Source organism: Phacochoerus africanus, chromosome 4 (assembly GCF_016906955.1).
Source record: "Phacochoerus africanus isolate WHEZ1 chromosome 4, ROS_Pafr_v1, whole genome shotgun sequence".
NCBI classification, from domain to species: Eukaryota; Metazoa; Chordata; class Mammalia; order Artiodactyla; family Suidae; genus Phacochoerus; species Phacochoerus africanus.
In genome coordinates this window covers 29,904,042-29,931,230 of record NC_062547.1, presented here as the reverse complement: position 1 = coordinate 29,931,230, position 27,189 = coordinate 29,904,042, and the positions used below count along the sequence as shown (strand labels likewise).

The 27,189-nt window shown below is 45.4% G+C and overlaps 1 protein-coding gene across 3 annotated transcripts in view; it reads right to left on the bottom strand.

Annotated features, from left to right (window-relative positions):
- Nucleotides 1-27,189, bottom strand: part of WT1 (WT1 transcription factor) — a 44,840-nt gene that overhangs the window by 16,038 nt on the left and 1,613 nt on the right. For 2 of the 3 annotated variants that reach the window (XM_047776054.1, XM_047776055.1), the window contains exons 2-5: nucleotides 22,035-22,157; nucleotides 21,469-21,571; nucleotides 11,378-11,455; nucleotides 10,294-10,344 (exon numbers count right to left, since the gene is read on the bottom strand). In XM_047776054.1, the coding sequence (XP_047632010.1) occupies nucleotides 10,294-10,344; nucleotides 11,378-11,455; nucleotides 21,469-21,571; nucleotides 22,035-22,157 (355 nt within the window). The remainder of the gene's footprint in view (nucleotides 1-10,293; nucleotides 10,345-11,377; nucleotides 11,456-21,468; nucleotides 21,572-22,034; nucleotides 22,158-27,189) is intronic. The other variant, XM_047776056.1, reaches the window with a different exon arrangement.

The window sequence follows — 27,189 nt, the reverse complement described above, 5'->3', positions numbered from 1 at the left end:
GAACAATTCCCAGCTCTTTTTTCCAGGATTATGAATGAAATTAGGCATGCTGAAGGTTTAAAAGTACAGTGGGAGAGGGCAGACTAGGAGGATGGGGCTGTCAGGAGGAACAATTTCAAAATATGCATTCTCAGCACACTTCAGCTTTTGCTCGGAGGCACAATATTTATTTCGGTATAAGAAAGCAAAAGGTATGCTGCAGGAAATGGCCTGCTCATGGGCAATAGAGCAGTCAAAATTGAGCACAATTTTTACAAGCAAATTTCCTTCTACCTAACCGGGAAAGTAAACTAAGCAAAGTAGTTATCAGCAGAGCATATATCTCGTGACTTCATTTCTGGTGGTTGAGTGGACTCTACATTTTCCTAAACAGCTTTAAAATGGATCCTGAGAAAGTTTGCTTTTCCTAGACAGCTTTAAAATACATAAACTCATGTCCTTAGAAAGTCTGCAAAAAGAGAAAAATGTCCCTCATATGACCCAAATTATGCGCCCTCTTTATACCAAAAACTCGTACATTGAGGTTTGGCCCAGAAAAAACTTAAGATTTAAAGAGTAGCTTCTTTAGAGATGATTAATTTTGATATTCCACAGGCACGAGAAGATTAATAAAAAGGAATTGAGGTTTTACAGATGAGGAAAACCAGAGCTGCCCTGAAATCCCTTATCAACAAGAGAGGTAGAAGAAAAAAAAAAAAAAGTCTTTTGAGGAAAATTAGCATTTGATGTGAATATTCAAAAAGGGCAAACTTCCACCTGTACTTTCTCCCTCCCACCTCTAATCCTTGGCCAGGTGTGTATTCCCCTCCCCCACATCTTTACCCCTGTCTTCTCACCTGTGCAGCGTCAATCAGATTAAAGGGAAGCACCTGGGACCATTTTGACTCTTGTACATCCAGAAAACAGAATTCACCTTCTTCCCTCTCCATCCTTGACACTCAGGGTTATGCGATGCTTAGGTGCCTGGTTTCCTTGGGGGCTGAAGATCCTCTTTGCTGCAAGCCTTAACAACCAGCACCCCTGTCTAGTGTGCCACTTTTGAGGGAAAAGAGCCATGGAACCACGTTAAGAAAGTGTTTAAACACAAATGTGAGACTGAACATACCACCACTCTTCGATTGTTCTTGCCAAGAAAAAAAAAAAAAAAGAACCTAAATCTACTCAAGCCTCCAGATAGGAAATACAGGGGACAGACGTTCAAAGTTAAAAGACTTTATAAGAGAAAGCAATCTGCCAAATCCTGATTGGGAGATATTCTACTGACCACTGACCACTGACCTGCCGCTCCAACAAATCACGCATGAGAAAAAGAGAGGGCAGGGGCGAGAAGGAGACAGTTACAGTATAAAAGAGACCTAAGAGAGGCCAGCCAACAAAATACAACCTAACCTCTGCACACGTGCTCACCTTGCACAAGGATGAGCCAGAGACAGTTGGACTGGAACTAATCAGTCCTAGAGGCCTTAGGGCTAAGAACGCCCCTATGAAGCCTCAGTGGTCACAAAAGAACATTTAGGTTTAAAACTTTACGAATGAAAATCTAATTTCCTTGGGGGCAGAGGTGAGTACATACCCAGGGCCTGGCGGGTAAGATCCGCGCATTCTCCAGCCACGTGACTTTCCTTCTACTTCAACAGAAACAAACATAGGAACTCATGTTCTCAGAGACCACCTCATCAGACCATAACAGAAATATCTGGATCTCCCTTTACATGGGTCTGGTGTTGAGATGCTAGTTCATAAGAATCCTAATTTCATCTTACTCCCTGGGTTCTATACTCCCAGCACTTTGGCTCTATAGCCAGAAACTGCGGCTAGTTTCACCGCGAGAACAGGTGTCCCAAATAGACATGATAGACAAACCCCACACGGAAAAATGAGCAGGATCTTTTCAGCCTGGGTTCTCCAAGGTTCCCACACAGTTTGCTCACATTCTCTTGAATCTGAAAAAGTTGTTCGACCATGCTCAATTACATTAAAAAACAAACAAAAAACGGTCTTCCTGAAAACCCCAGGATCAAGCACAGGGATCTTAAGACCTTTCCTGCTTCTCCCTTTAAAACGGAGGTTTGTCCCACTCCTGGGGGCATCTATCCAGAGAAAAACCATGACTCGAAAAGATACATGTACTCCAATTTTCACTGTAGCACTATATACAATAGCCAAGACATGGAAACAACATCAACTGCCTGTGGACAGAGGAGTGGATAAAGAAGATGTGGTACATATACACAATAGACTATTACTTAGCCATTAAAAGGAAAGAAATAACGGCATTTGCAGCAATATGGATGGACCTAGAAATTATCATGCTAAGTGAAGGTAGTCAGACAGTGAGACACCAATGTCATATGCTATCACTCACATCTGGAATCTAAAAAAAGGACACAATGAACTTCTTTGCATCACAGATATTGACTCACAGACTTTGAAAAACTTACGGTTTGCAAATGAGATAGGTTGGGGGGGTGGGGGGGATGCGCTGGGGGTTTGGGATGGAAATGCTATAAAATTGGGTTGTGACGATCATTGTACAACTATAAATGTAATAAAATTCATTGAGTGGAGTTCCCGTGGTGGCGCAGTAGTTAACAAATCCGACTAGGAACCATGAGGATGCAGGTTCGATCCCTGGCCTTGCTCAGTGAGTTAACGATCTGGCATTGCCGGGAGCTGTGGTGTAGGTCGCAGATGCGGCTTGGATCCCACATTGCTGTGGCCCTGGTGTAGACTGGTGGCTACAGCTCCGATTCGACCCCTAGCCTGGGAACTCATATGCCGCGGAAGCAGCCCCAGAAAAGGCAGAAAGACAAAAAAAAAATCATTTAGTCATAATATAATAAAAAAATAAAATGGAGGTTCATAGGTATGAGGGCCAGGTGCATAATCACCCCTTCCACAGGCACCACCTTCTAAGCTGACGTTAATAACACAAAATATTTCAAGGGGAAGAAGCAAAGGAAAAATCTTATAATACATTCAAAGGAATCACACTCATTCTCCAAGAGACTCTGAAGCCAAAGACATGACAGTTAAAAATTTGAAAAGGGGGAAATTCGAAATGCGGAGGGACATCTGACTCAGAACAAGCCTTGACAAGATGCTGAGAAGTGCCATTTTTGAAGAAAGGGTTAACAATTTTTCAGAAGTCAATATTCTCCAAAATTAAACTTTAAGTTAATGGTACAATCACTCAAAGCTCCAAGTACGAATTTTAAAAATAAACTTGGGTTATTTTAGAATGGTTCTAGATCTGCTGAAAATTTTCTAAAGATAATACAGACAGCTATGATATACTCTGCACTAACCCCTCTTTTCTCAACATCTCACATGAGTGTGGTGCATTTGTCACAATTAATGAGCCAATATTAGTAAAGACTTTCTTTGACATTAACTAACTGAATCTAAAGTTCATCTTGAAGAATAAACAAGATATAATAGCTAGAAATAGTTCGAGAAAAAGAAGGACCATTCTAGGGAGCTTTCCTGTCAGATATTTAAACAGACTATAAAATTATAGCAAAGAAAATAGTCTGATACATGGCAAAAAGAGCCAGACTGATCAAAAGAAGAGAATAACGAGTCTAGAAATGGATCCAAGGAATTTGGTACGATTCAAGAATTGATAAAAATAATACATATGAAGTCAACGAGGACAAGACAGATTATTCAAAAGTTTGGGAATACTGTCTAATCATCTAGAAATAAATCAAGGTAGACTCCAATTGCCAAATAAATTCAGAATGAATTAAATGTGTAAATGTCAGAAGTCAGTAAAAAGTATATCAAAATACAGTAAGTAAATTTAAAGAAAAAATCTTGGAATGGGAGAAAGCTTTTGAACTGTAATATAAAAGACAAAAACAGGTACTTCTAGCTATTAATAAATAAATCGAAACAATAAAAAATCATCTTCTGATAGTCTCTCCCCATTGAGTCAGAACCCCATTTCTTTGCTTTCTTTTGCTGCAAAACTCCGTGGAAGTGTGTTGTCTTAATAAAATATCTCCAGTTTATCTTCTCCCATGATCTCTCTCGATCTCTCTCTCTCTCACTCTTTTGGCTGTGCCTGCAGCACACAGAAGTTCCCAGGCCAGAGATCCAACCTGAGCCACAACAGTGACAACATGAGTGTCACTATTAGCCACAATAGTGACTGGATCCTTAACGACTAGGCCACCAGGGAACACCCTCCTGTGAGCTCTTAAACCCATCTCTATCAGGCCTTTGCCCCTTCTCTCCAATCTTTCCAGAAGCTATTGCAATTAACAAATAGTTCAGTAAATGTTTCCAGTACTTTTTCTCTGTGGATATAAATATACCCCAATATGTTTTTAAAAACTGGTTATCTCTGTGTAGTGAGATAACAGATGACTTACTCTTTTCTCCTTTATAATATTTTGGTACTGCCTGAATTTTTCCAATATATAATAAGCCTGTGTTACTTTCATAATCAAAGGGAAAAGAGCTGTTTTCATTTTGATAAAGCCACTGTCTTAACCTCATGAACTTTACATCTGTGGCTTTTTTTAAAAAATGAAGAGTGAGAAATAAAACTAGAATACATGAACTTCCTCACTTTCAACAGGGGAAAAACTCTACTAAAAAAAACAGCAGCCCCTCATTTCAGAGAAGTAGGTATTCGGAAGACTTTTTACGAGTGCAGCTTCTATGTCAATGTTTTCCAAGCTACAGGTTATGATTTTTTCTTTCCCCCTCAGGCAGATGACAGGGAGCAGGATAAACAGGGAGCAGAGGGTCTCAGAAGAGCCCAAGATGGGACCACAAATGTGAGAGGTCCAGAGAGTCCTTGAGGTGATGAAAGGCACCCTCCAATCATCTGATATGCCTTCTCACCCTCCTACACACACACACACACACAGACACACACACGTCTCTATCAACAGAATGGAACCCTCCTTAACTTCTCCCTGCAGGAATCCAACACACTTCTCAATCCCATTCCCAGCTTGGCTCCCTTCATCACCATTTTCCTTTTCTATCTTTCCTGCTTGGCTTCTTTCTTTTCCTGACCTGAACAAACCCGTCATTTTTCCTTCCTTTTACACGATAAAACTAATTCCCTTCTTTAAAACAGAACTGTGGAGTTCTCGTCGTGGCGCAGTGGTTAACGAATCCGACTAGGAACCATGAGGTTGCGGGTTCGGTCCCTGCCCTTGCTCAGTGGGTTAAGGATCCGGCGTTGCCGTGAGCTGTGGTGTAGGTTGCAGACGCAGCTCGGATCCCGTGTTGCTGTGGCTCTGGCGTAGGCCGGTGGCTGCAGCTCCGATTCAACCCCTAGCCTGGGAACCTCCATATGCCGTGGGAGCGGCCCAAGAAATAGCAAAAAAAAAAAAAAAAGACAATAAATAAATAAATAAGAATTGTTAGGAGTTCCCGTTGTGGTGCAGCGGAGACGAATACGACTAGGAACTATAAGGTTTCGGGTTCGATCCCTGGACTCGCTCAGTATGTTAAGGATCCGGTGTTGCCATGAGCTGTGGTGTAGGTCACAGATGCATTTCGGATCTGGCATGCTGTGGCTGTGGTGTAGGCCAGCAGCTGCAGCTTCGATTAGACCCCTAGCCTGGGAACCTCCATGTGCCGTGAGTGCGGGGGGGCCCCCCCTAAAAAAAGACAAAAGATAAAATAGAATTGTTAGAAACACAGTGTGGAGATAAGTCTCTCAAGCCCAAAACACTTCTTTAAGTGAAGTATTTTGTAAGAAGTTGAGAATATTTTCAAAACACTCTCCAGAGGGTCGAAACACAGAACACTGCAATGGCCTATCTATACATGTGCATTTGCTGAATCAGATCTAAGCTGATGCCAATCATTTGTTATATATTTTAAAAAGGACACGTGTGTGTGTGTGTGTGTGTGCGCGCAAGAAAAAGGTCTGAAAGTGCATGCAACATATTATTCATCACAGTTTCATCCGGGATACTGGGGGGGAGGGAGTGTTAATTTTCTTTCCTTTAAAGTTATGTTTTCTAAATGTTCTATAATGTATACATATTACTTACATAATAACAATTAAACACATTAATTGAATATATGCTCAAAGAGAAAGGGGAGGGAAGGCAGGGCACTAGGGAGGGGGGGTGTGGCAGTGGGGAAGCGAAGTGAAGGCAAAGAAGGCACCAAATTAGTTCCCACTGAGAGGAACGGGGGCACAGCTCTGAATCAGAGTCCTCATCTCTATGCTGCAAACCTAGGACGGTCCCCTGCTCTGTTCTGGTCCCTAAGTATGGCGAGCAGACCCTGGCAAGTGCAACGCATAATCATCACCATGTAAAAGGAGAAAGTAAGAGCTTCATCCTGGGAGCTGGGAGGCGCAGGCGTGCCCTCAGGAATGCTGATATTCCCAAGAGCTGCTTCTCTTCACCTTTGTGTTTGCATCACAAGCTCCAGGAGCCACTTAAAAACAGCTATCCATTTGCAAGAAGTAAATCTCTTGGATGAGCACCTTCTGTTCACGAGCTGGAGAGGGAAGGTGCTGGGCTCTGTACTGGAACGGCCAGCCGGAGAGGTCGGCTATCTCTTCTGGCACCGGGTCTCAGGGATGAGACCATGTCTAGAGGGGATTTTCTCCAGATTCGATAGCCCTGGCCCTACCAAAACAGGCAGCTTTGTTTTCACCATACATCATTCATCCTCGGCCTTTCGTTTTTCCTTTCAAGCATCCACAGGTCAAAGACTGCGTGTTCCCAACAGTCTGAACTTCTTGGACTAGCAAAGGGACATTCGTTTTGCTCAGCACTCCTTTCACATTTCCATTGTGTTCGATTTCCCACTCCCCCTGCCCAAGTCCCCAGAGAATAACTTCTTCCTTGTTTTAATAACTTGGACCACAGTCAAGGTTGATGTGTTTCTCCATTTTGCAGGCTATTTTCTTCAGAAGAGACAAAACAGAGGCTGACAGAGTAGCCAGGGCTGGGGAGCAGCGTTAGGAAATCATCAGGCAGTAGAAATATACAGAAAATGTTTCTAAAGAAATACAAAGCAGTCAACAACACAAGGCACTACCGCAGAAGTATTTATAAAAGTGGACTAGTGCTTAGAAAGATTCCCTGGCAATTTTTTCTCCCAGTGACACACAGAATATTTAATTCCATCTGTTTGGGGGATGAGGAAAAAGGGCAGAGTTAAGAAAATGGTTTCGTAAAGTACCTTCTCTTTGACGTAAACTGAAATACAGTATTCTTTCATTTGAGGTCATAAAAGTAGCTCTGATCCCTATGGGCACGCAGGGCTTGGAAGTAAAAGGAGAAGGAGGAGAGAGGAGTAAATCAGTGGCAAGATTCCTTTCTCCCCATTGTATCATGTTTTCATCCCGTCTTGCCCACGTGCTTCCCTAAAATCCTATTCCCACCCAGTATAACAACACTGCTCCCTGACCTCTGATGAAAGATGTCTCTGTGGACTTGCTTAGGACACAAGGAAACAAGCTTACTCTTTACTAAAAAAATAAAATTTTCAAGGAAAGAAGACTTGAACAAATATAGTTGGCATTAGTCTGAGGTATAGGTCTTTTTTCTTTTTTAATGGCCACACCTACAGCATATGCATATGCAAGGTCCCAGTCTGAGGATCCAACCTATGTCTCCCTTCCACAGTGACTCACTGAGCCACAGCGGGAACTCCCATGATCTTTTAATAAAAACGTGATAATACCTCCTTTTTTATGAGCAATTTAGAAATCATATCCTTTCCCTCCAAAACATGACTCAAACCTCCAGTTTCCCTATTATAGATTTACCTTGTCACCAAGATTTTTCTTACCATTTATTTCAAATAGTGTCAAGACACTAGCTATGGGTGAATGCAAAAATGCAGTTATTTCTCTTTGTCTTTTTTCATGGAATACCTTTTCTCAAATGTATCTTCCATATCCACAGTGTTTTCAGATCATGGCAAAGGCAAGCAAATTTGATACAGAGAATAAAGACAGCTACTCACATTATCTCCCCCAGGGGAAAAACTACTTTCTACTGGGTTATCAGCTTCAATTGAATCCAATTCTCAGCTGTTCATGGGCTTGGAGGAAAGAGCTAAGGAGTTGCTATTTTTAGAGCTAAAAGAGGTAAACTGTGGGTCATGATACATTAGTAAGTTATAAAATCAACCCACACATCACAACCAGCAGTTTGTCCTTTTTTTGTTGTTGTTGTTTTGTTTTTTTGTTTTTGCCTTTTCTAGGGCCGCACCTGTGGCATATGGAGGTTCCCAGGCTAGGGGTCTAAATGGAGCTGTAGCTGCCAGCCTACACCACAGCCGCAGCAACACAGGATCTGAGCTGTGTCTGCAACCTACACCACAGCTCACGGCAACGCTGGATCCTTAACCCACTGAGCAAGGCCAGGGATCGAACCCACAACCTCATGGCTCCTAGTCGGATTCATTAACCACTGAGCCACAACGGGAACTCCACAACCAGCATTTTAAACGATGGAATATAGTAGAAAACATCAGTACACACAGCATGTAGTAAAGTACTGCTTTGTGAAAAATCTGTGTGTGTGTGTATGTATACATTTGATCTCAGGGCAGAATATATTTCTCACTGTGGTCACAGTCTAGAAAGTTTTAAACAATAATCTAGGGCCCAGATCTTGGAGTCAGACAGAAGTGGGTTTCAACATGGCTTTGACACTTACTAAGTGAACTTGGTTAGGTGGCTCAATCTCTCAAACCTCAACTGAAAGACGGGTGTGACCACAGTATCCTAGAGTTGCCGTGAGATCTGAAGAGGAAAGGTATGTAAAACCTTTTACACTTGGCCCAATAATATCCACATCAATCCCTAGATAAATGTTCAATTGACACACAGAAGCAAACATCGGCTGACTTATAATATGTGCTAAAGGGATAAAAATTCAGTGTGAAAGAAAACAGTAGTAAATTAGACAACTGTAATTTTTGCTTTCCAAAGAGTTACTCTTCTATAAGACTATCTATTGGAGTCATTTGATGCTTTTTATACAGCTCTCTGAAGAAAGTATTCAAGAAATACATTTTAATTTCAGAAATCCTTTTCCAAACTATAAGCACCAGATCAATGAAAACTATTCTAATTTTTGTTTCTTATATAGGATTGAACAAAAAAAATTATTTATACTTTGTGCCTCATCCTTATAATATAGCCTCTGACTCCCTAGGAAGTGACAAATATTATGTATCTAAAGACCTTAAAAAGTATCAAAATTATCTCATGTATGGAGAGACTCTGATTGAAATACATGCTAAGATTCCTTACGTGTAATTTTTGTAATTGAGCAATCAAACCAACCCTGTATTCCAGCATGAAGAAATTTTAAAACTTAAAATGTTCTTCTCACTTCACAATCAATGTCCTATCTATTCTTGGAATGTAGTTTGGAAAGTGTTACTGAATTTTGAGTACAGAAGAGAGAAGAAAAGGAAGATATCCAGAGGGAAAGTCTTGGTCCATGAAACATAAGACAAGTTGAGAGAAGGTGGAAAGATACAATATTGAAATGGGTAGCGGCCCCTTGGATGGAAGTGGGGAGAGAAAAAAATTCAAATCAACACCAGGCATTTTGACTTTTGGGTCTAGAGAGAAGAAGCAGAGATTTGGTCAAAATAGAAAAATTGGGAGCTGGGGGTAAAGGGAAGGGTCTAATAGTGAATCTTGGAAGATGAAAAACAACTTTGCTGATCTCTGAAGTGTGATCCAAAGAACAGGACTGAACCAACAAAAGGGGGAAGCTAGTTCTGGTGTTTAAGCAGAGAAAATAAAATCAAAAGAAACATCTGCAGAAATGTCCCACCATGCAGGCTAAAAGGCTGGGGAAAACAGAGATGTTTAGGAATGAAGCAAAAAGAGTCTTTGCAGAAACACTGGCCATAGACTTTGCAGAAAGTCTGGCCACAGACTTGGGATAAATATTAAGATCTCCCTGAGAGATGTCAAAGTAAGTAGAGAAAAAGCAAGTTAAGTATCACTGAAAGATTTGATCAATCCAAGAGGAACATGTGTAATGCCACAAATTTAGTATTCTTTTTGAAACATTCACCAGGAAATGCTCAGGGTTCCTACTGCAACATTTTTTTGTTGATGAGAAATGCCATCACCTTCATTTTAACCCACAGTAGGTCTACAATGAATAAGAAGAGGCAGAGAGAGAAAGAAATGGATAGATTCTTCCAATCCCTGTGCACCAACTGCTACCCTGATTACCCACTGTCAGTTCTATGCCTGCATCAGCCCAGGTGCCAGTCAACAAGGCCTACGTCATTTGCCTTGTCATCATCGCATTGTCCACTCACTTGCTCTGCCCTTCTGTCCATTTCATTGAGCTGGAGCTTCCAGCAGCAACTCTAGAAGAGAAGAAGAGGTGGGGAATGGGGACTGGAGCGTGCATGGCTCTAGCAAGCCCCCCAGATCCCATAATCCAATGAGAAGTCACTAAACACACGGAGATGTGAAGCCAAATGTCTAGTCAAGAGTGCTAAACTGAGTCCCCCGTTGCACTGGTGCTGATGGCGGGGTGGAAGGCACCACAAGTAAGCTGAAAAGAGCCTTCGCTTTGGAGTCAGATCTGACTTGGAATCCCAGCTAAACCACGTAGTATGACGGGAACCTGGGAAGTTACTTAATTCTCTAAGCTTGACTTGCTTATTTGCAAAAGAGGATAACAGTGCCTAGGCATCATAATGCCGTCGGGAAGATTAGACGCAGTGACCTAGAAGAGCGTCTGACACATCACAGGTGCTTCATCAGTGTCATATCCTACTGCCCATCAAATCCTATTTGAAACTAAAGGTGAGTTCTTTGACTATTTAAAGCAAGTGCCATCTGCCTTCTTTTTTCATTTCCAGGTGCAGAGAATTGCCCTATCTATATTTGATTGCTGGGCTCTCTCCCTATTTTGGTTGTATATCAAGTGTAATAAATGCCCGTTGGTGCATCCAGGTATGAGTACATCTGACTTTGCATGGTCCAAATCATCTTCTCTCAAATACGAGTTCAGATCCTGGACTTTGTAAACTCAAAGCATTTTGTGATAAGATAATGTAAGGGTTAGCCTCTGTGATATCACTAGCAAAAAATAAACATTAAACAAGGTTGAATGGACACAATTTTGAAGAATTAAACAGTCAATAAGGAAAGGGCATGTTAAGTTTTCCCAGTATTCTCAAGTCCCTGGTTCTAACCAAAAACATCCTGTATATTCCTGAAAATTTAATACTGAACACAGATGACCAAACTGGAGGAGGGAGGAAAACATATTAATTCTTCAGAGAGCCATGCCTATTCTTCCAAAACTGTACTCTCTTTACAGGTTATAAGGACCTTTAAAATGGTTCAAACTCTTACTTGTTAAGGAAAATGGAATAGAGAAGACCTTACCCTTTTAATGTGGCTCCTAAGTTCATCTGATTCCAGGTCATGCATTCAAGCTGGGAGGTCATTTGGTATAAATTGTCACTGTTAAAAAACCATGAGAGTTAGAAATGCATAATACTATATATACATGAAAGCCTCCATGTTTTCCAGAATGACACAATACACAAGCCTGAAATGATTTTCATTTTAGCCCACTGATCTCTGCACAGTTATTCACTTCACACACAGGAAAAAGGATGTGAGAGTAATTTGGAAGCCTTTAAAAAAAAACTTAGTAGAGCAAACATTGAAGTTTCTAAAGAGGTATTAAACCTTTGAAGGGAAGAGGCTAAAGGGAGTGAAACTCTGAAAGGCAACACAGGCTGGATAGCTCAACATTAAAGTTAAAAGCCTGAAGCTGAAAGTAAAAAGACAGCAGATTAATTATTCGTGAAAAGGCCATTAAGTTGTTTTAATCAAAAGGATAAGTATCATGTGGATTATGAGGGCCTGAAAAGTCAGAGAGTGATGGGTGATGGATGGTCTAATACTCAAGGATGTGACAAGCAAACGAAAGAGGATGATAAACTCTAGACACAACTGAAGGTATCATTCTCTATAAATTTTATAGTCCCAGTATAAGTCATAGGGGGGAGTTGTTTTTTTTTTTTTTTTAAAAGCTAGTTCTATATTCTATGAAGAAAAACAATGGCTGATCATGTACATTAAGACCCCAAAGGAAAAATATACCACCATACAAGCCAACCAAAAGCAATTCTCTTCCCTTTCTTTGCTCATACAAGTCTTATAAACATCTTTACTGCATATGTTTTAAAACATTTCTCTCAATGCATTAGAGAAGAGCTATCACCTCTGTTTCCTGAAATAACACTCTTTTCAAGGTACCTGACACATATAACTCATAAACATCTTTATTATAGGCCCTTATTTTTATTAATTATATATTTATGTCTCCTCCCTAAAAAAAAAAAAAAAAAACTAGCGCACAAATAAATTATCAGAAATCTCCCAAATAACCAAGCTCTGTTAGGAATAAATTTAGTCCTAAACAGAAATCAGAAATGATTAATTGTGAAATTTGAGACCCAAGAGATTCATGGTTTGTCTGGAAACCCTTGGTCTAAACCCATTACAGAATAACATTTTCACTTCCACCTTCAAAGCAGAAGGGAAAGAAGGTAAGAAGTGTTCAGCATCTAATGTGTGGAACCAGAGCGCAGATTCTGGACAAGCTCCACCTCGTCATGGCATTGCTTCATCCATCGGGCAGAGGCAACACCAGAGTTTAATTAAGAGAAGGTTTGGTCAGGCCAACCAACCTAGGAACCTATGGAGGGGTGAGGGAAATTACAGCGTTTACCCCTTGGAATAAGGGAGCATGGTGTGCTCTCTCAGCAGAGCTTGATAAATCATGGTGGAGTCCATCTGCCTCTCATATAATCACTGACAATTATTTGGAACTCCTTGGCGGCGGGTACACCGGATAAGGAGGAAATCGGATTCCAGGAGGGAATTTTACATATGAAATGTGAAGTGACTTCTAACTCGAAGTATGTGTAGTTTCATTAGTCCGTGCATATCTGGACCCCATCATTCATCCCCATGTCTGACTGGCTATTATGCTACTACAATATCCTACATATCAATGAAAAAAATGATTAGTTTCTCCTGCAGCTTCCCCGTTTGCAGCCGGTGCTGGTCTGTGCCACTACATTTCGCAATTCCACAAATTCTTGCTGTAAGGCCAGTGTAATTAATTCCTGAAGGACCTCAATTTTTATTAGAAGTGCCAGCCTGCTGCATTTAACACGGGAGAGTTTCTTGAACTTTCTTTGGGCTGACAGTTCATTAATAAGCGGCCTCCTCCACAATCTCCACTGGTTTTTGTTCTCCTGCACCTTTTCATCAAGCAATCCATTTATTAATCTTGCCATTAATCTCAGCCAACAGGCATTGTATTCCCCAGGCAGCTCTCTATTTTCGTCACTGATTTTTTAAAAATTGTTCACCAACTAAAATCACTCAGCCCCGGCTGACAATTTTCCTAGGTCCCACTAGAATAGGGAATCTTTTCACATAATTTTGTGAAATTATTTGATCCTTGCCTAAGACTGAGAATATCATAATTTTCAAGAGGTCTGAGAAGTAAGCTGAGTGACAGAAGTTTATACACGTAGGTCAATGAGTCCCAAATAGCTAACTTTATGATTTAGGAATTTTCTCACAGACTTACACGGCCCAGGAGATTCCTAGGGGTCTCTCTAAGGAACTACCCCAAAGAGAAAATAATTTTAAGGACATTTTCTTGGCTTCCAGAGAGCAAACTGTCTTATATACAGGCTCTGTGCTTTATATATACATACCTTCCTAGCGGGTGCTTGATAAATACTCTGCACTGCACTGCCCAATATGGTAGCCACTAGTCTGACAGGGCTATTGAGTGCTTGAAATATGGAGAGTGCCACCTGCTAAAGTAAGATTTGGGCTTTGGGAGTTAAACAGAACATTTAAAAAATTAATTTCCTCTTTCATATTTTTTAATGTGGCTACTAGCAAATTTCAAATTAGCTAGACGACTTGCATTATGTTTCTACCGGACAGTGCTACTCTGTAGGTTTTAGGACCCTTTTGCAAATCAATTCAGTTCTCTGTACCTCAGTTTTCTCATCTGTTAAACTGGAATATTAATCTCAATCAGTCTAACTTTACAGGGATGTTGGGAAGCTCTAATAATGGCTCTTTCAAGACTAAACAAACAGTATATTTTAACTTTTTCTAATCCATCAAATTTTGCAAGTACATTCACACATCACCAATACTGCTCACAACTCTGTGAGGCAGGTGTAATTAGGGTCCTCATTTATCAGAGGAGGATTAGGGCTCAGGGAGATGCCTAGTGCTGACTTGCGTGATGCTCCATGCTCCACCTGCCCTGCCTCTTTAAAGGCTTCCTGGCATTATTTGACCTCTGAGCCTTGTCCTCTCATTACCATTTAAATAATAATAATAATAATACAATCATAATACAGACAGGAGTCTGAGGGTAAAAGAGAACTTGCTCAAGGGAGCATCATGACCTACTCTATCTCCAGAAAGTTACGAGATACAAGGTGCCACATCCTCTTCAGCTGATTAAGTAGGGTGCATTGATCCCAGTAGGATGCCCACTTCTGGATTTTAGTGGTCCTGAGAGCTCAGCCTGCAAATGTTCATAAGGAGAGCGAAGGCAGGATGGGACTTTCGGAAAATCCCCAAACAGAAACCAAAAAAGAAAAAGAAAAAACAACAACAACAACAACAAAAAAAACCCAACCCAAATAGGTTTCCTGAGGCGGTGATAGGGTCAGAGCACAATTTTAACCACATCCTGCCTTTGATTGGCTGAAGCACCTCAGAAGCTCAGTCAGTCGGGTTTGGCTGGCACTATCTTTCCACTGGAAGTCAACGACAGCAATGACAATAGCTGCCTGTCGCTGGGGGAGGACAAAATGTGAACTAGAGCTAAAAATACTGGGCCCAAACATGCTCAAGCTCTGATCTCTTCGGGCCCTGAGTCAACACCCAGCTTTCGTCACAAAAACCCACGGAAAGAGGCAGCACCAGTCAAGGAATATAAGGCCCCTAGCAAATAAAGCATCTAATTACTAAATAACCACTGCGGTGTTGACCACCTCATTCCCAGAGGAGATCAGATAAGCAGGTGGTTTGGCTCACAGCAACCACAGTGGTCACGTAGGCATTTCAGCTCCTCGTCTAACTCTGTCTGTTCGGAAGTGAACTCTGAAATCGCTGGCTGCCAAAATATATTCCAAAAGTCACAGTGTCTTTTATATTTTTTTAAGTAGATCTTTAAACCAAAAAAGTCACTGGTTTCCTATGTAAGAAATGTTTGAAGTTGGAAGCAAGTGACCCAGGAAAGAAACTTCTATAACTGGGATTAATGCAAGTTGGAGTAAAATAAAAGGAAGTCAGTCCTAGCAAAAGGGGGAACTTAAAAGGAAATCGGTAGTAGATCATATAGAGTTTGTTTTGGCCTGGACTGCAGTATTCCTGAGTTCTCGACCTCTGCACAAAAAGAAAGGAAGAAAAGAGCTCTCGGCTATTATCTGGACCAGAACTCCCTCCTTCTTCAAATGCATGTGTAATTCAAGCACATTTTCATCTTTAAGTGTGTTTACTACATTCAGCAGAACAAGGAGAAAAAAAAAGATCTGGTCACCACTGGAATGGAACTGTCCAACCTAATCGAATTGAGGTTACCTGTGCCAGAGGGTTGCCAGCTGGCAAACCAGCATCTTGGTGAAGAAAAGTGTTTCCCCACAGGATCAAGAAAAAAAAAAAAAGAAAAAGATGTAACTGGCATCTGTGATCAGAATTCACAATGTTGGAGTTCCCGTCGTGGCGCAGTGGTTAACGAATCCGACTAGGAACCATGAGGTTGCGGGTTCGGTCCCTGCCCTTGCTCAGTGGGTTAAGGATCCGGCGTTGCCGTGAGCTGTGGTGTAGGTTGCAGACGCGGCTCGGATCCCGAGTTGCTGTGGCTCTGGCGTAGGCCGGTGGCTGCAGCTCCGATTCAACCCCTAGCCTGGGAACCTCCATATGCCGTGGGAGCGGCCCAAGAAATAGCAACAACAACAACAACAACAACAACAACAACAACAACAAAGAATTCACAATGTTTCAGGAGTTTCCATTATGGCTCGGCGGTGACAAGCCTGACTAGTATTCATGAGGGTGCGGGTTCCATCCCTGGCCTTGCTCATTGGGTTGAGGATCCGGTGTTGCCATGAGCTGTGGTGTAGGTTGGCAGCTGCAGCTCTGATGATTCAACCCCTGGCCTGGCAACTTCCCTATCCCCAGGTGCGTCCCTGAAAAGCAGAAAAAATCACAATGTTTCCAGAGTTTGCTGTTAGCTCTGCCCCACAGCTCTCACCTGATAACCATGGCTCATGCAGAGAGGCTGCTGCCAAACTTCCACACAGCCTTTTTCTTGCCTTCTTCCCTCCCAGGCGCCATGGAGGCTGCCTGTTCAGAAATTTCTGCCCAGCAGGCCATGGTGAATAATCATTTGAGTCAGTCTCTTGGTATTGTCATTTCGCTCAAGCTCACCAGCTATCAAAGAAAAACCCACTGGGTATTCAACTTCTATTAATAAACACTTGGTCAGCACAAAAGTTGCAGGAATATTTGAAACTAGATTTTCCCCCCTCCTTGGAGACAAGTCCAATTCAAGCCTTTCTTTGGCTTTGATAACACTGCCCACCACCCTGGAAACGGTTTCAGACTCTCTGCCTTCATGCATACCTATATGGGAAACAAACAGCAGGACTGTCAAGTGAAACTTATATACCGTGTAAAGGGCACGCAGATGCACATGGAAGAAGAGGCGTTATTACTTATGATTTTATGTCTTCAGGTGAGAGCTGTCCTCTGATTCAAGTCTACAGTGAAGGCCAACCTCAACAGTAGATCATGTGCGACCCTCTGACCAGGTTCCCCAGAAGCTCCATGGTTGCTAAGGAAGCTTCTCCCACATGGAAGACTATCTACTGGTAACAGGCTCCACTGTCAACTTCATCACTGGTGAATCAACAACATTCAATTAAAAATATGCAAATCAGCAATTACTGCTTCCAAATTGGAGTGGTTTTACCTGCTAAGGGGCTAAAGAAAATCTGTAGTCTCATCTAAATTGATAGCATAGTTGCTAAAAGTGGATATGCAAACCTAATAAAAGAACAAAAAGAAAAGGAAACTAGAATGTCTAAAGAAGTAATGTGCATGGGAATAGTTTTCAAACAGCACAAAGAACTCCTTTGCAAAGTAGCTATGAGCACCCATCCTTGAAATGGGCACCATCAGAGACTGGGGGCTCCAAGGAGGTCAGCAAGCAGAGGGAGAGAGGGGACTTGTGCAAGAAGATTCAAGGGAAGGGAGCAGGGAAGGCCCAGCTAGCTGCCTGTTTTAGGCTGAAATCAGGGGGAAACTGTACCTGGTGGGGGCGGGCCTCACTACTCTCTCCCCTCAGGGGAGCACGGGGTCTCACCTTCTCTGGGACCTTGTGGCTGAGCAAGCACAAACCAGGGTGGCCCTGGAAGCAATCGGTGCTCCCTCCAGGTCTGGATGGATGGGGAGAAGGGTCTCTGCCCTCATTTCTTTAGGAGCCTGGACTGAACTAGACTCCAGTAGTCCACACCCAGTGGGGTGGTGAGGCAAAGATGGAGGAGTTTGGAGTTTGAAAGGCAGCTGCTTTTGCATTAAGACTTCCTCAAGGGAAAGCTCACGATGGCTTCTCTATAATACCGGTGAAAATACTGCCTCTGATTCACTGATCAACTCCAATTGAAAGCTATGGGTAAAACTAATGGATCATGGTGCTTCTTTCACAAAGGTGGAGAATCAAGACTTTTCTCCAGCAAGACCCGAGGTCAGATGCTACCTCTGCAAAGAAAATGGCACTTAACCATCAAGAGAGGCAGCAGGATGCAGAGGGGGAGAGGATGGATCCCAGAGCCTCACCGCCTGGATGTGAACACCTACTCTGTCCCTTACTACGCCACACTGGGCAAATTCACCTCCTAAGGGCCTCAGTATCCTCCTCTGTAAAATGGGGGTGATAACCTACTGCCGACCTCAAAGAGTTTCAGATTAAATCTAGATTAAGTAATTCAATTCTTATAAAGTGCTTAGAATGATTTCTGGAGGTAAATGCTTCTAAGTTAAACTTCCAAGTTATAGAAGTTTAAATAAGCATTTGCTTTTATTAGCAAAAGTGCTGGCTCAGATTGTATAAGGGGAATACTGCAGGTGGAGGACACTGAATGGCTTGGAATCCCTCAGTGATTCAGAACACACATGGGCTTTGAAGGCAGAGAGACTGAGAATCAAATCCTGATTCTGATTCTCACTCACTGTGTGACTTGGGCAAGTTACTTCCAGTCTCCGAATCCATCTCCTCTTTAGTAGAGTTGGGGCTAGAGTAATCAGAATTAAATGAGTGAACTGAGCGGAGCCAGCAGCACAGTGTGCCGCAGCACACAATCACTTGCAATAAAGCCCAGTGATTATGTCATAGGGGCTCATGCTTTCACTGGGTTCCAGAAAGGCCAAAATCTAGTTCCAGAATGCTTAGTGGCCTGTAGACAAAACTCTACCCACCTTCGGTGTGTGTGGGGCAGAGAGGATGGAGAAAACCATCTCCTGTTATTTCCCATAGGTTGACTGGGGGCAGTTTCTAGTCAGTACTGATCACATCTGTGTACACCTGTAACTCCTCTAGTCTGTTACCTGAGAGAGAGGCTTGCATTACAGTTCTCTAATAGGGAGAAAATTTTGAGAATTTTCGCAAAGCAAATTCACACTGTGCACTGCTATCTAATGTCAGTGACTGCACCACTACTTTTATGTCATGTGGAAGGGAGACTAAATCCAAAACTGGGGAAACAGAAGCTCTGGAAGGACAGGGGGAAGAAACTGGGCAGGCTGCCTTAGGGGACCAAGTGCAGCAGGATGAACAAAATAGAAGCCGGCCTTTCCCAGGGGGTTCCAATTTTAGATGAAAAGGGAACAGAGCCAGGGACCAGTAGAAGGATCACTGAATATCTAAATTCCAAAAGTTTAGCCATCAAGTCATTAAAGTTTAGTCATATTTCCTATGCTTTTCAAACACTGTATTCACAAAAGCATTTAAATACCTTTTCAAACTTTTTAAGGCATAGGACAGAAAGAAATGACATAAAAGTAGTTATGTTGATGCAGAGATCCAATTTTAAAACATCCCTTCATGGGTCCAGTCATCATTACTGCAGGGGTAGTACTTGATCTTTGAAAAGAGATTAGAAATATTGTGAATTTAGGGTGGGTGGGGCTTCAAAGACTCAGTGAACACAAACGTCACAACAACAAACATTTCCTACAAGGGTCACAAATTCTTTTTTTAGGAGATGTTATTACTTAAAGAAATTTCTATAGTAAGAGAAAATGGTATTTTTATGACATTCCTATAAAAATAAGCAAACAGTTCCAATTATGTACAAAGACGAAAGGAATAAGCAAATATCTCTAAAAGATGAACCTAACAGTTACTTTACACAGTGGCTGGTTAGAAGCTGGAAAGAAAATGTGAAATTTTCATGTATACAATGCAATCTAAGTGACTTTGCCTACTTCCATAGCAACCACAAGTTCAGCCCTAAGTCAAAATCCACCACTGCTATTAAGCCAGCAGTAGTGATCACTTTATGCTCAACTCCTTTCCTTTCTAGACTGTTGAGCCCTTCTTAGGGATGCATAGAGTGGATATCAGGCTTAGAAGAGCGAGGAGTAAGAAAAGTGTGTACCTGTATCACTAATGAACCAGACTCCAAAGCCTCTTTTGTCCCCATCCTCCAAAGAGGTATCTCAGCCCATCTAAAGAGCAATTCCCTGGCATCAAGGTCTTCTTCTCTGCTTCAGGTGAGGTATCAACCAGGAGCCAAGGAGGAAGGACTGGGTCAAGGTTATCCCACCAGGAACCATTCCGACTGTACCCCCCAATGGCTACTAGAATAAGAGCAATGCCACTCTGGCAATGGGCCAGAGCATCTCCTTAAAAAGGATAGCCATGAGACCCCATGGCAGTTTTGTACCTATTCCAGTGAGGTGACCCAACAAAGGAAGATGCAGAAATGGTTGCTGGACAGATCATTGGGTCTGCAGGTGCCAAAAAAACGAGCTGGGTTCCAGCTAGGGAGGGAGAGGAGGAGGGTGACCATACTACCTCTCTCATAGCAAACTGCATGGTTTTTTTGTGTTTTGTTTTTGTTTTTGTCTCAAAAAAAAAAAAAAGAGGTGGAGAAGTCGGGGGCAGTGATCTTGAATCCAAGATCACATTAAAAATGCCGGATTTCCCCATCAAAAAGAAGGGTTTCCAAAGTCTGTGCACCCCAGGCATACAGAAGTAGACGGGCTTAACCCTGTCCCTCCCCAAGAGTCCTAGGCTCAAACACATCAGGACAGGGGATGTGCTGCTGCAGCCTCAGGAGCGAAGAGTCCTTCCCCTCCTCCACCTGTGGGACTGGAGGTCCCCCAGGCGCGGCCATTCCTTCCACCCAATCTCCCAGGGCAGGCGCTTTTCCTTCCTTTATTACCTCACTACCTCCTTCCCTTGACGTCAGCCCCGGGTCTCCGAACGGAGGGGAGGGAGGATGGAGATGAGTTTGAGGCAGTCGGTATCAGGATCCCCGCAGCACTGGGTGGGGGGTAGGGGTGGAATATGAGGTAATGCGCGTCCAATCCCGGGCCTCAAAGGCCACGAGCTGCCACTTCCCTCCCTCTGCCCCACCTTCCCGCCCCGCTGGAGCCGGTGCAGTTACTAAGCAACCCTATCGGCGAAGCGGGATGCTAGCCAAGTTCACCCAAAGTTGAAGAATAAATTTGGGAGAGAGAAGGTGGGGTGGGGGGTGGAGCAACCGCCTCGAGAAGGCACGAGGCACAGGAAAAGCGTTAGGAAGGAAAAGAAGCTGGTCTTCCACCTCCCGCGAACAGGAAGAAGGACAGGGGCGGGCTGGAGTCTCCCCACTGGCACTGCTGCCATTCGAGTACAGTCCCGCACAGAGTCCGAGGTGGGGAACGGCGCTCACAAAGCGCTGCCGCCGCCCGAGACTCTGTGGCACAGAGGTAGGGAGAAGGTTGTGGCCCGAATGTACGCGCCCTCGAAATCAATGCCAGAGAAGGCTGACGCGTGTGGCCAGTGCTCGAGGAGGGGCTTGAGGGGTGAGAAGAACCGAGTGGGAGTGGACCCCATGTTTAATCTTTGTTCAGCAAAGAGCCTTAAAAAACTCGTCAAAGCGCCGCACTTTCTTCTACTGTTCCGAACAGTAATCGCCCTCATTTATATAGAGTAAGAACAGAAAGAGATGGGAAGACCTACGTCTTTCAAAGACCGGCTTTAATTTGCATTCAGGAGGCCAGTGAGGCTAAAGGCGTCCTTTGCCTCTTGGACCCGCACGCCCGCAGTACCGGCTGCCCCGCGTCCGACGTTCGCACGCCAGCCAGCTCGAGCGCCCCCCTCCGGGGTCGCGGGGACCCAGACACGGCGCCGAGCGCCTTCCTACCTGCTGTAGGGCGTCCTTAGCAGCAGAGCCTGACTGCCTGTACAGCTGTCGGTGGGAGTGTGGCAGCCATAGACTGGGGGCGGCACGGAGTACTGCTGCTCACCTGCAGAGAGCCAGGAGAAGAGAGTGAGCGCGCGCCCAGGGCTGGGGGTGCGAGGCCGCGGGGCGGAGGCTAGGGCACTGAGCGTCCTGAGCTGAGCTCCGAGGCTGCGCTGGGGGCACTGTCCCTGGATGCCAGTACGCTAGAGAAATGGCGTCCGGATCACAGAGAATTAAGCTGCTCGCTTCACATTCTCTAAGCAGTCACCGCTTAGAACACCATAAACATCCTCCGGACACTCCTAGTCTCGGTTCTGTGAAGCTGTCCCTAACATACTTGGGATGAGGGGGGTAATTTTTTTCTTTTTCTTTTTTTTTGGTGAGAGTAAGCAAGCCAATTATTTCTAGAATTCCTTTAGGTGTCCTCTTCTCCTTGCCCCAATTTGTGGTGGGTTGGAAATTCCTGCGGAAGAAGGGGGTAGTAGGGAAGAAAGGGAAAAGAACCCCGACTCATTCCCGCCGCTTACCCAGCGAGCCCTGCTGGCCCATGGGGTCCTCGTGCTTGAAGGAGTGATTGGGGAACTGTGCCGCGTGGTGCGAGGGCGTGTGACCGTAGCTGGGCGTCCCGTCGAAGGTGACCGTGCTGTATCCTGCGGGAATGGCCGGGAGAGAAACGGCGTCAGGAGGGAGACAGGGACAGAGTGTCTGAACCAGAACCCAGGCGAGGAGCGCCCAACCCCGCATTCGCATCCCGCTCCATCAGCCTCCAAGGCTTTCGGCCGCAAGCTGGGCCCGATGTGATCTCCGGACAGGCAGGCTCCCTGCCCTTTCCCAGGTAAAAACCTACACCTCCACGCCGTTTCCCAATTTATTTACGCCCTTGTCTTTCATGATGTCCGCCGCTTCTGCACGGAACCTCGCAAGCATGAAAACCGCCAAACGCTCAATGGAGAAAGCTGCTCTCCCCCCAAACAAAACACCGGGCTCTCCCGCAGGGGCAGTGCGAGCGACCCAAATGAATCTGCTCGGCTGACCCGGCGCTGACTTGGAGCCGTAAATCAGAGGCCCGCGCACCAACTTTCATTAATTACTCGGAGCCAGTTAAATGGCATGGTCTTTAAATGGGGAGAATAATTACCGAGTAATGTTATCTGTCTGAGGCTGCGCGACCCGACACCACTGACACCCAAGGCCCTCGGGAAAGCTGGTGAGGAGAAAAAGAAGGGTCCTTTCAAGTTGGGCTCTGGAGCCTCGACCCTGCGGCCTTTTCCTTCCTCCCTCGGACCCACCTCGCGCTCAGCAGCGGGTCGGACTCTGACCATCACTTCGGGGGCCAACTTCCTCGCGCTCCAAGCCGGGGAGGCCTGTTTGTTTCAGAGTGTGTCTGACACTGTACCCCCCCCATCCCTTCTCTCCCTGGTATGCATGGGTCCCGTGCCTCAGTTTTCCCGCGAAAAACACAGGGCCATACCGCCGGTATTCTTCCCCAGCTCTCTGAAGGTGAGAAAAAAAATGTGGAGTTGGTTGAAAAACGTAGTTTCCTTCTATGATTGTTCTCACTAAATTGCTTTAAATATTTACCCCTGCATAACTGTAGCCGCTTCTAGGGAAAATGCATACTCCAGCTAAAATAAGGATCAGTTCTGAGCTCTGAACTCAGTGGTAGGGGTCCCCTCCTATGCGCAGGCTTGGTATTCTCTGGCCTGAGGTCCAGACCAAGTGACAATGACTGGTCCAGACACATCAGCTCCCTGCAGGGCCACTGGGCCAGACCCAGTCCCTCCTCCACCCACCTCCAGCCACTGAGCTAAGTCTCCAAACCCCACCCAGATCTTGGTAGCTGGATGAGTCAAGCAGTGGCTGTCCCCCTACTTTTGCCCCAGGCATGATCAAGGCTCTTCAACAAGTGTCAACGAAGACTTAGACTGGACAGTGATGTCCATTACCCACATCTTCCAAACACCCCCCCCCCCCCAAACAAAAACAAAAGCCAAGCTTCTACCGTCCACTCCGGGGAATGTGGTGCCTCAGAATAAGAGGGAGGGTTGGAGCAGGTCTTAAAAACCCGATTGTACAGAGCAAGCCAAGTCTCACACACTAATTGGCGCCACAGGTTGACAACTTAAGAAGCCACCAGCTTTTATAATTTGCATGACCTCAGAGGTCTCTGTTTCTGGCCTGCTAAGTGGGCAAAGATAACCCCTGCCGAATTAGCTGTCAGGAGTGGGTGAGCACCCTTGCGCTTCCAGACACTTCCCTTTGGAAGCGGAGGCTATACTGTTATTGAGGCCTACCAGTCAGCTGACAAACGAAATTAGTCTCCGAGCACCGTCTTGCAGAGGGAAGGCCGAATTTTGACAGATTTTTTTTTTTTTAATATAGAGAAGGATAAACAGAGAAAAAAGGGTTCGTCCCTAGACGAACCCTTCTCCATTCCTGAGCCGATGAGTAGACAGCGGCCTGGGTACTGCGCGGTCCTCAGAGGCAGGCTCCGCAATCGTGCGCGAGGAGAGGATCGGGGTCGCGGGCTGCAGGTCCCGCGCCGGCCGCGTCGCCTCCGCGCCGGGCGAGGCTCCCAAGGCCCCCTCCCGGACCCAACACGCAGACCCGGGTGGGCTGGGGCTAGTCTCCAAACCCTTCCCTCCGGTTTCCCCATGCACCCGCCCCCGGTAGGGTGGGCAGCTGTAAAAACGCCCTCAGGGAGGAGGGCCGCGGGACAGATTTGAGCGCGCGGTCCGGGGCCTCAGGCTGGGCCAGGCGCGGAGAGCACGCGGCGGGGGAGGGACGGTTGCCGGCAGGAAGGGGCAGCGTGTTCAAAGGCTCCGTGTACAGGCCTTAGAAGATAGGCTCGAGCGGCCAAGGTAGCGCCTTTCCCACGGTTAGTCTGAGCCCGGGAAGGGAGTGCAACCTTGACCGCGCGGAGAAGGGAGACATGCTCTGCGCCTCTCTTCCCCGCGCGCCGCAGCAGAGGAGCAGGGGAGCCGCCTGGCCCGGCCAGGCCCCATGGGACCTGAGGGGTGAGGTGGACAGCAGGCTCAGTCTGGAAGGTGGTCGCAAGGCTGAAAATGATGACTCCGGAAGTGCGGCAGCGTATGGGGAAAATCTGTTCCACAACGAAGTACCCTCTCCACTGCGATCCGAGGGGTCGCCCTTGGCCCTAGGGCTGCGCTGGTGTCCCCATGCGAGCTTAGGGTGGCCTGGTGATGCCAAGGCCTTCTCTAGAGACGGGGTTCTGCAAGCCAGCGGGCTGAGGGAAATCAGCAGATTGTCAAGCAGTCTTTGTTTTTTCCTTCCCAAGTCCTGCACTTAGTCTGGGGCTACCCCAGACCTCACCCCTCTTCTGCCCTGACAGTCCCACCCCACCCTTCGCACTCAAACTCCAGTGGGTTCAGTGCCTATCAAGCAGGGGGGAGGAAATCCATCTCAACAGTGGGGCCAAGATCCCTGCGAAGAGAGGTAGAAATAGCCTAGAACTGTCTGTATTTGAGTCCCAAGTTCTGCCACAAATAGAAGACTTCCAACACACCTTATGTCTTAGGGCCTAGATTTCCTCAGCCAAAAATAAGGGGCTCCTCCAATGCCAGGCTGTGAGCTTCTACCAAAGATCGAGGCACTTTAATTGTCTTAACATTTAATCCCCAGTGCATGACACAGAGTAGGTGCTCAATAAATGTTTCCCAAATTAATATCTGGAAGTAAGATTAGGATACCAGCTATAACATATAAGAAACTGGAAAAACAAAAGTGTGATGACTTGGGGTGCAGGGAGGTGCAAGGATGCCAGCAATTGTCCTCTCCTGTGGGCCATGGTTAGGTTTCCCTGCCTGGGGAACAGGGATTCAGAGTCTTAATTCCTCTCAGCCTGTTGACAGCCATTCCCACACTTTGGGGAAGGAGCTGATGCCCTTGTTTTCCCCAGCTCAAGCTTCTCACCAGACTGCATTTCTGGTGGAGCTTCAGGAACCCCAGAAATCAAGAGAAATCTCAGGGTCTCACTCAGGCTGCCATCACCAAGGGATGAGGCTGAAGGGGTCTCTAACATCCCACCCCAGTTCCCAGCTGCTGAATGAGTCCCAAGGACTGATCCCTTCACACTTTCATTGCAAGAGAAAACCTGTAGTGGGGAACCAGCTTAGAAGCTGTGGCCTGGATCTGCTGGGCCACCTCTCTACTGGGCTACTGATGGGGAGCAGAGACTCCTTTACCTGCTAGTCCTCCTCCCCAGCTCCCAAGCCTTTCTCTCTCTCTCTCTCTCTCTCTCTCTCTCACACACACACACACACACAGCCTGGATCTATCTTCTAGCAAGGAATTGGAATTTTTCCATTAAGAGTAGTAGTGCCCTCTGGATAGGAAGCCCACCATCTCACCTCTGAGGCTAGGTTGATGGGATTCTGGCACCAGACTGCCCTGTAGAATGCTGGCCACATGGATCCAACCAAAGCCACAAAGTCCAGGTTCCAATAACCCCACAGATCCTAGAAGGGCTCAAATATGATAATGGTAGTATTTTGCATTGGGGGTACTTAGATCAAATGGCTTCTCAAGTGTCTCCAAATAGCACATGTCCACACAGAAACTCACATCACACACCTGCCTGTCAGTCTCGGTCCAGTCAAGTTTAGGTGGTCGCTGCCTTCTGTATTTAGAATCCCAAGCTGGGGAAAGGTCGGACCTCTGTTTCTGCGGTATAGAATGTGGAGTCAGACTCAAAGACCAAGATGTCCTGTCTGGGATCTCCTCTTACCCATGGGGAAACAGACCTGGAGATTTGCCAAAGGTAACACCAGCCTGCTAATTGAAGGTGGCACCATCAGAGAACTAGAGCTTCTGCAATTGACACTGAGCTTTTTCCAATACCTTTAATACGAAACTAGTATCGTTTACAAAAGACCTAGGGTGGAGGAATTTCGTGGGTGGGCTAGAGGTTCTTCAATAGACACGGATCCCAGATTCCCCCAACGAGGAGAGGAGAGCGGTTTCAGTTTCGCCAGGACTTCTGAGGGGCCAGGTGCTTGGGGCTGGGCTAAGGTAGGAAAAGCCTCAAGATAAGCACGTTCAGACTGTGTCCGCGAAGGCGGGAAGAACAGGGCCCTTCTTGTGGCTTGGAAGCCCCCGGAACCTCCTGCAAGCTGTACACACTCTGCTCTTCCCAACCCACGCATTCCAGAAACATCCCAGTCCCTAGGCCCGCGAGAATTTCTGCTCCAGAAAAAGCATCCGCTCTTGCGTATCTTAAAGCACTTCCTAACATATCGAATCAACCCGAATTGGTTTTAGGCTTACAAAAATGCAAAAGCCTAAGTAGAATAAATTTAGAAATCAAAATACTGAGGTTGATTGGTTCCGTTCTGGTCCCTGAGAAAGAAAAGAGAGTGGGTGCCTGCTGGGAATGAGAAAACTACTGTGTCCCTCGATGTACCATGACTGAAAATGGAAATAAATAAACCTGTCCTTGTTCTAACCTCCAAGGCTTGCAAAAAAAGTCTTTCGCCAGCTAAGCCCCGCAGTAGACAACAAGGAGGTTCCTGAGGGGGGCTGAAAGTCAGGCAGACGCCTGGGCCTCATTCTATTGCCTGTGGTAGGACGGGATCCCGGAGAGGAGAGCTCGGAATCGGATAAAAGGGGTTCTCTTCCAGAGCTTCCCTGGAGCCCGTGTGGCCAAGACTTGAGCTGAAGTCC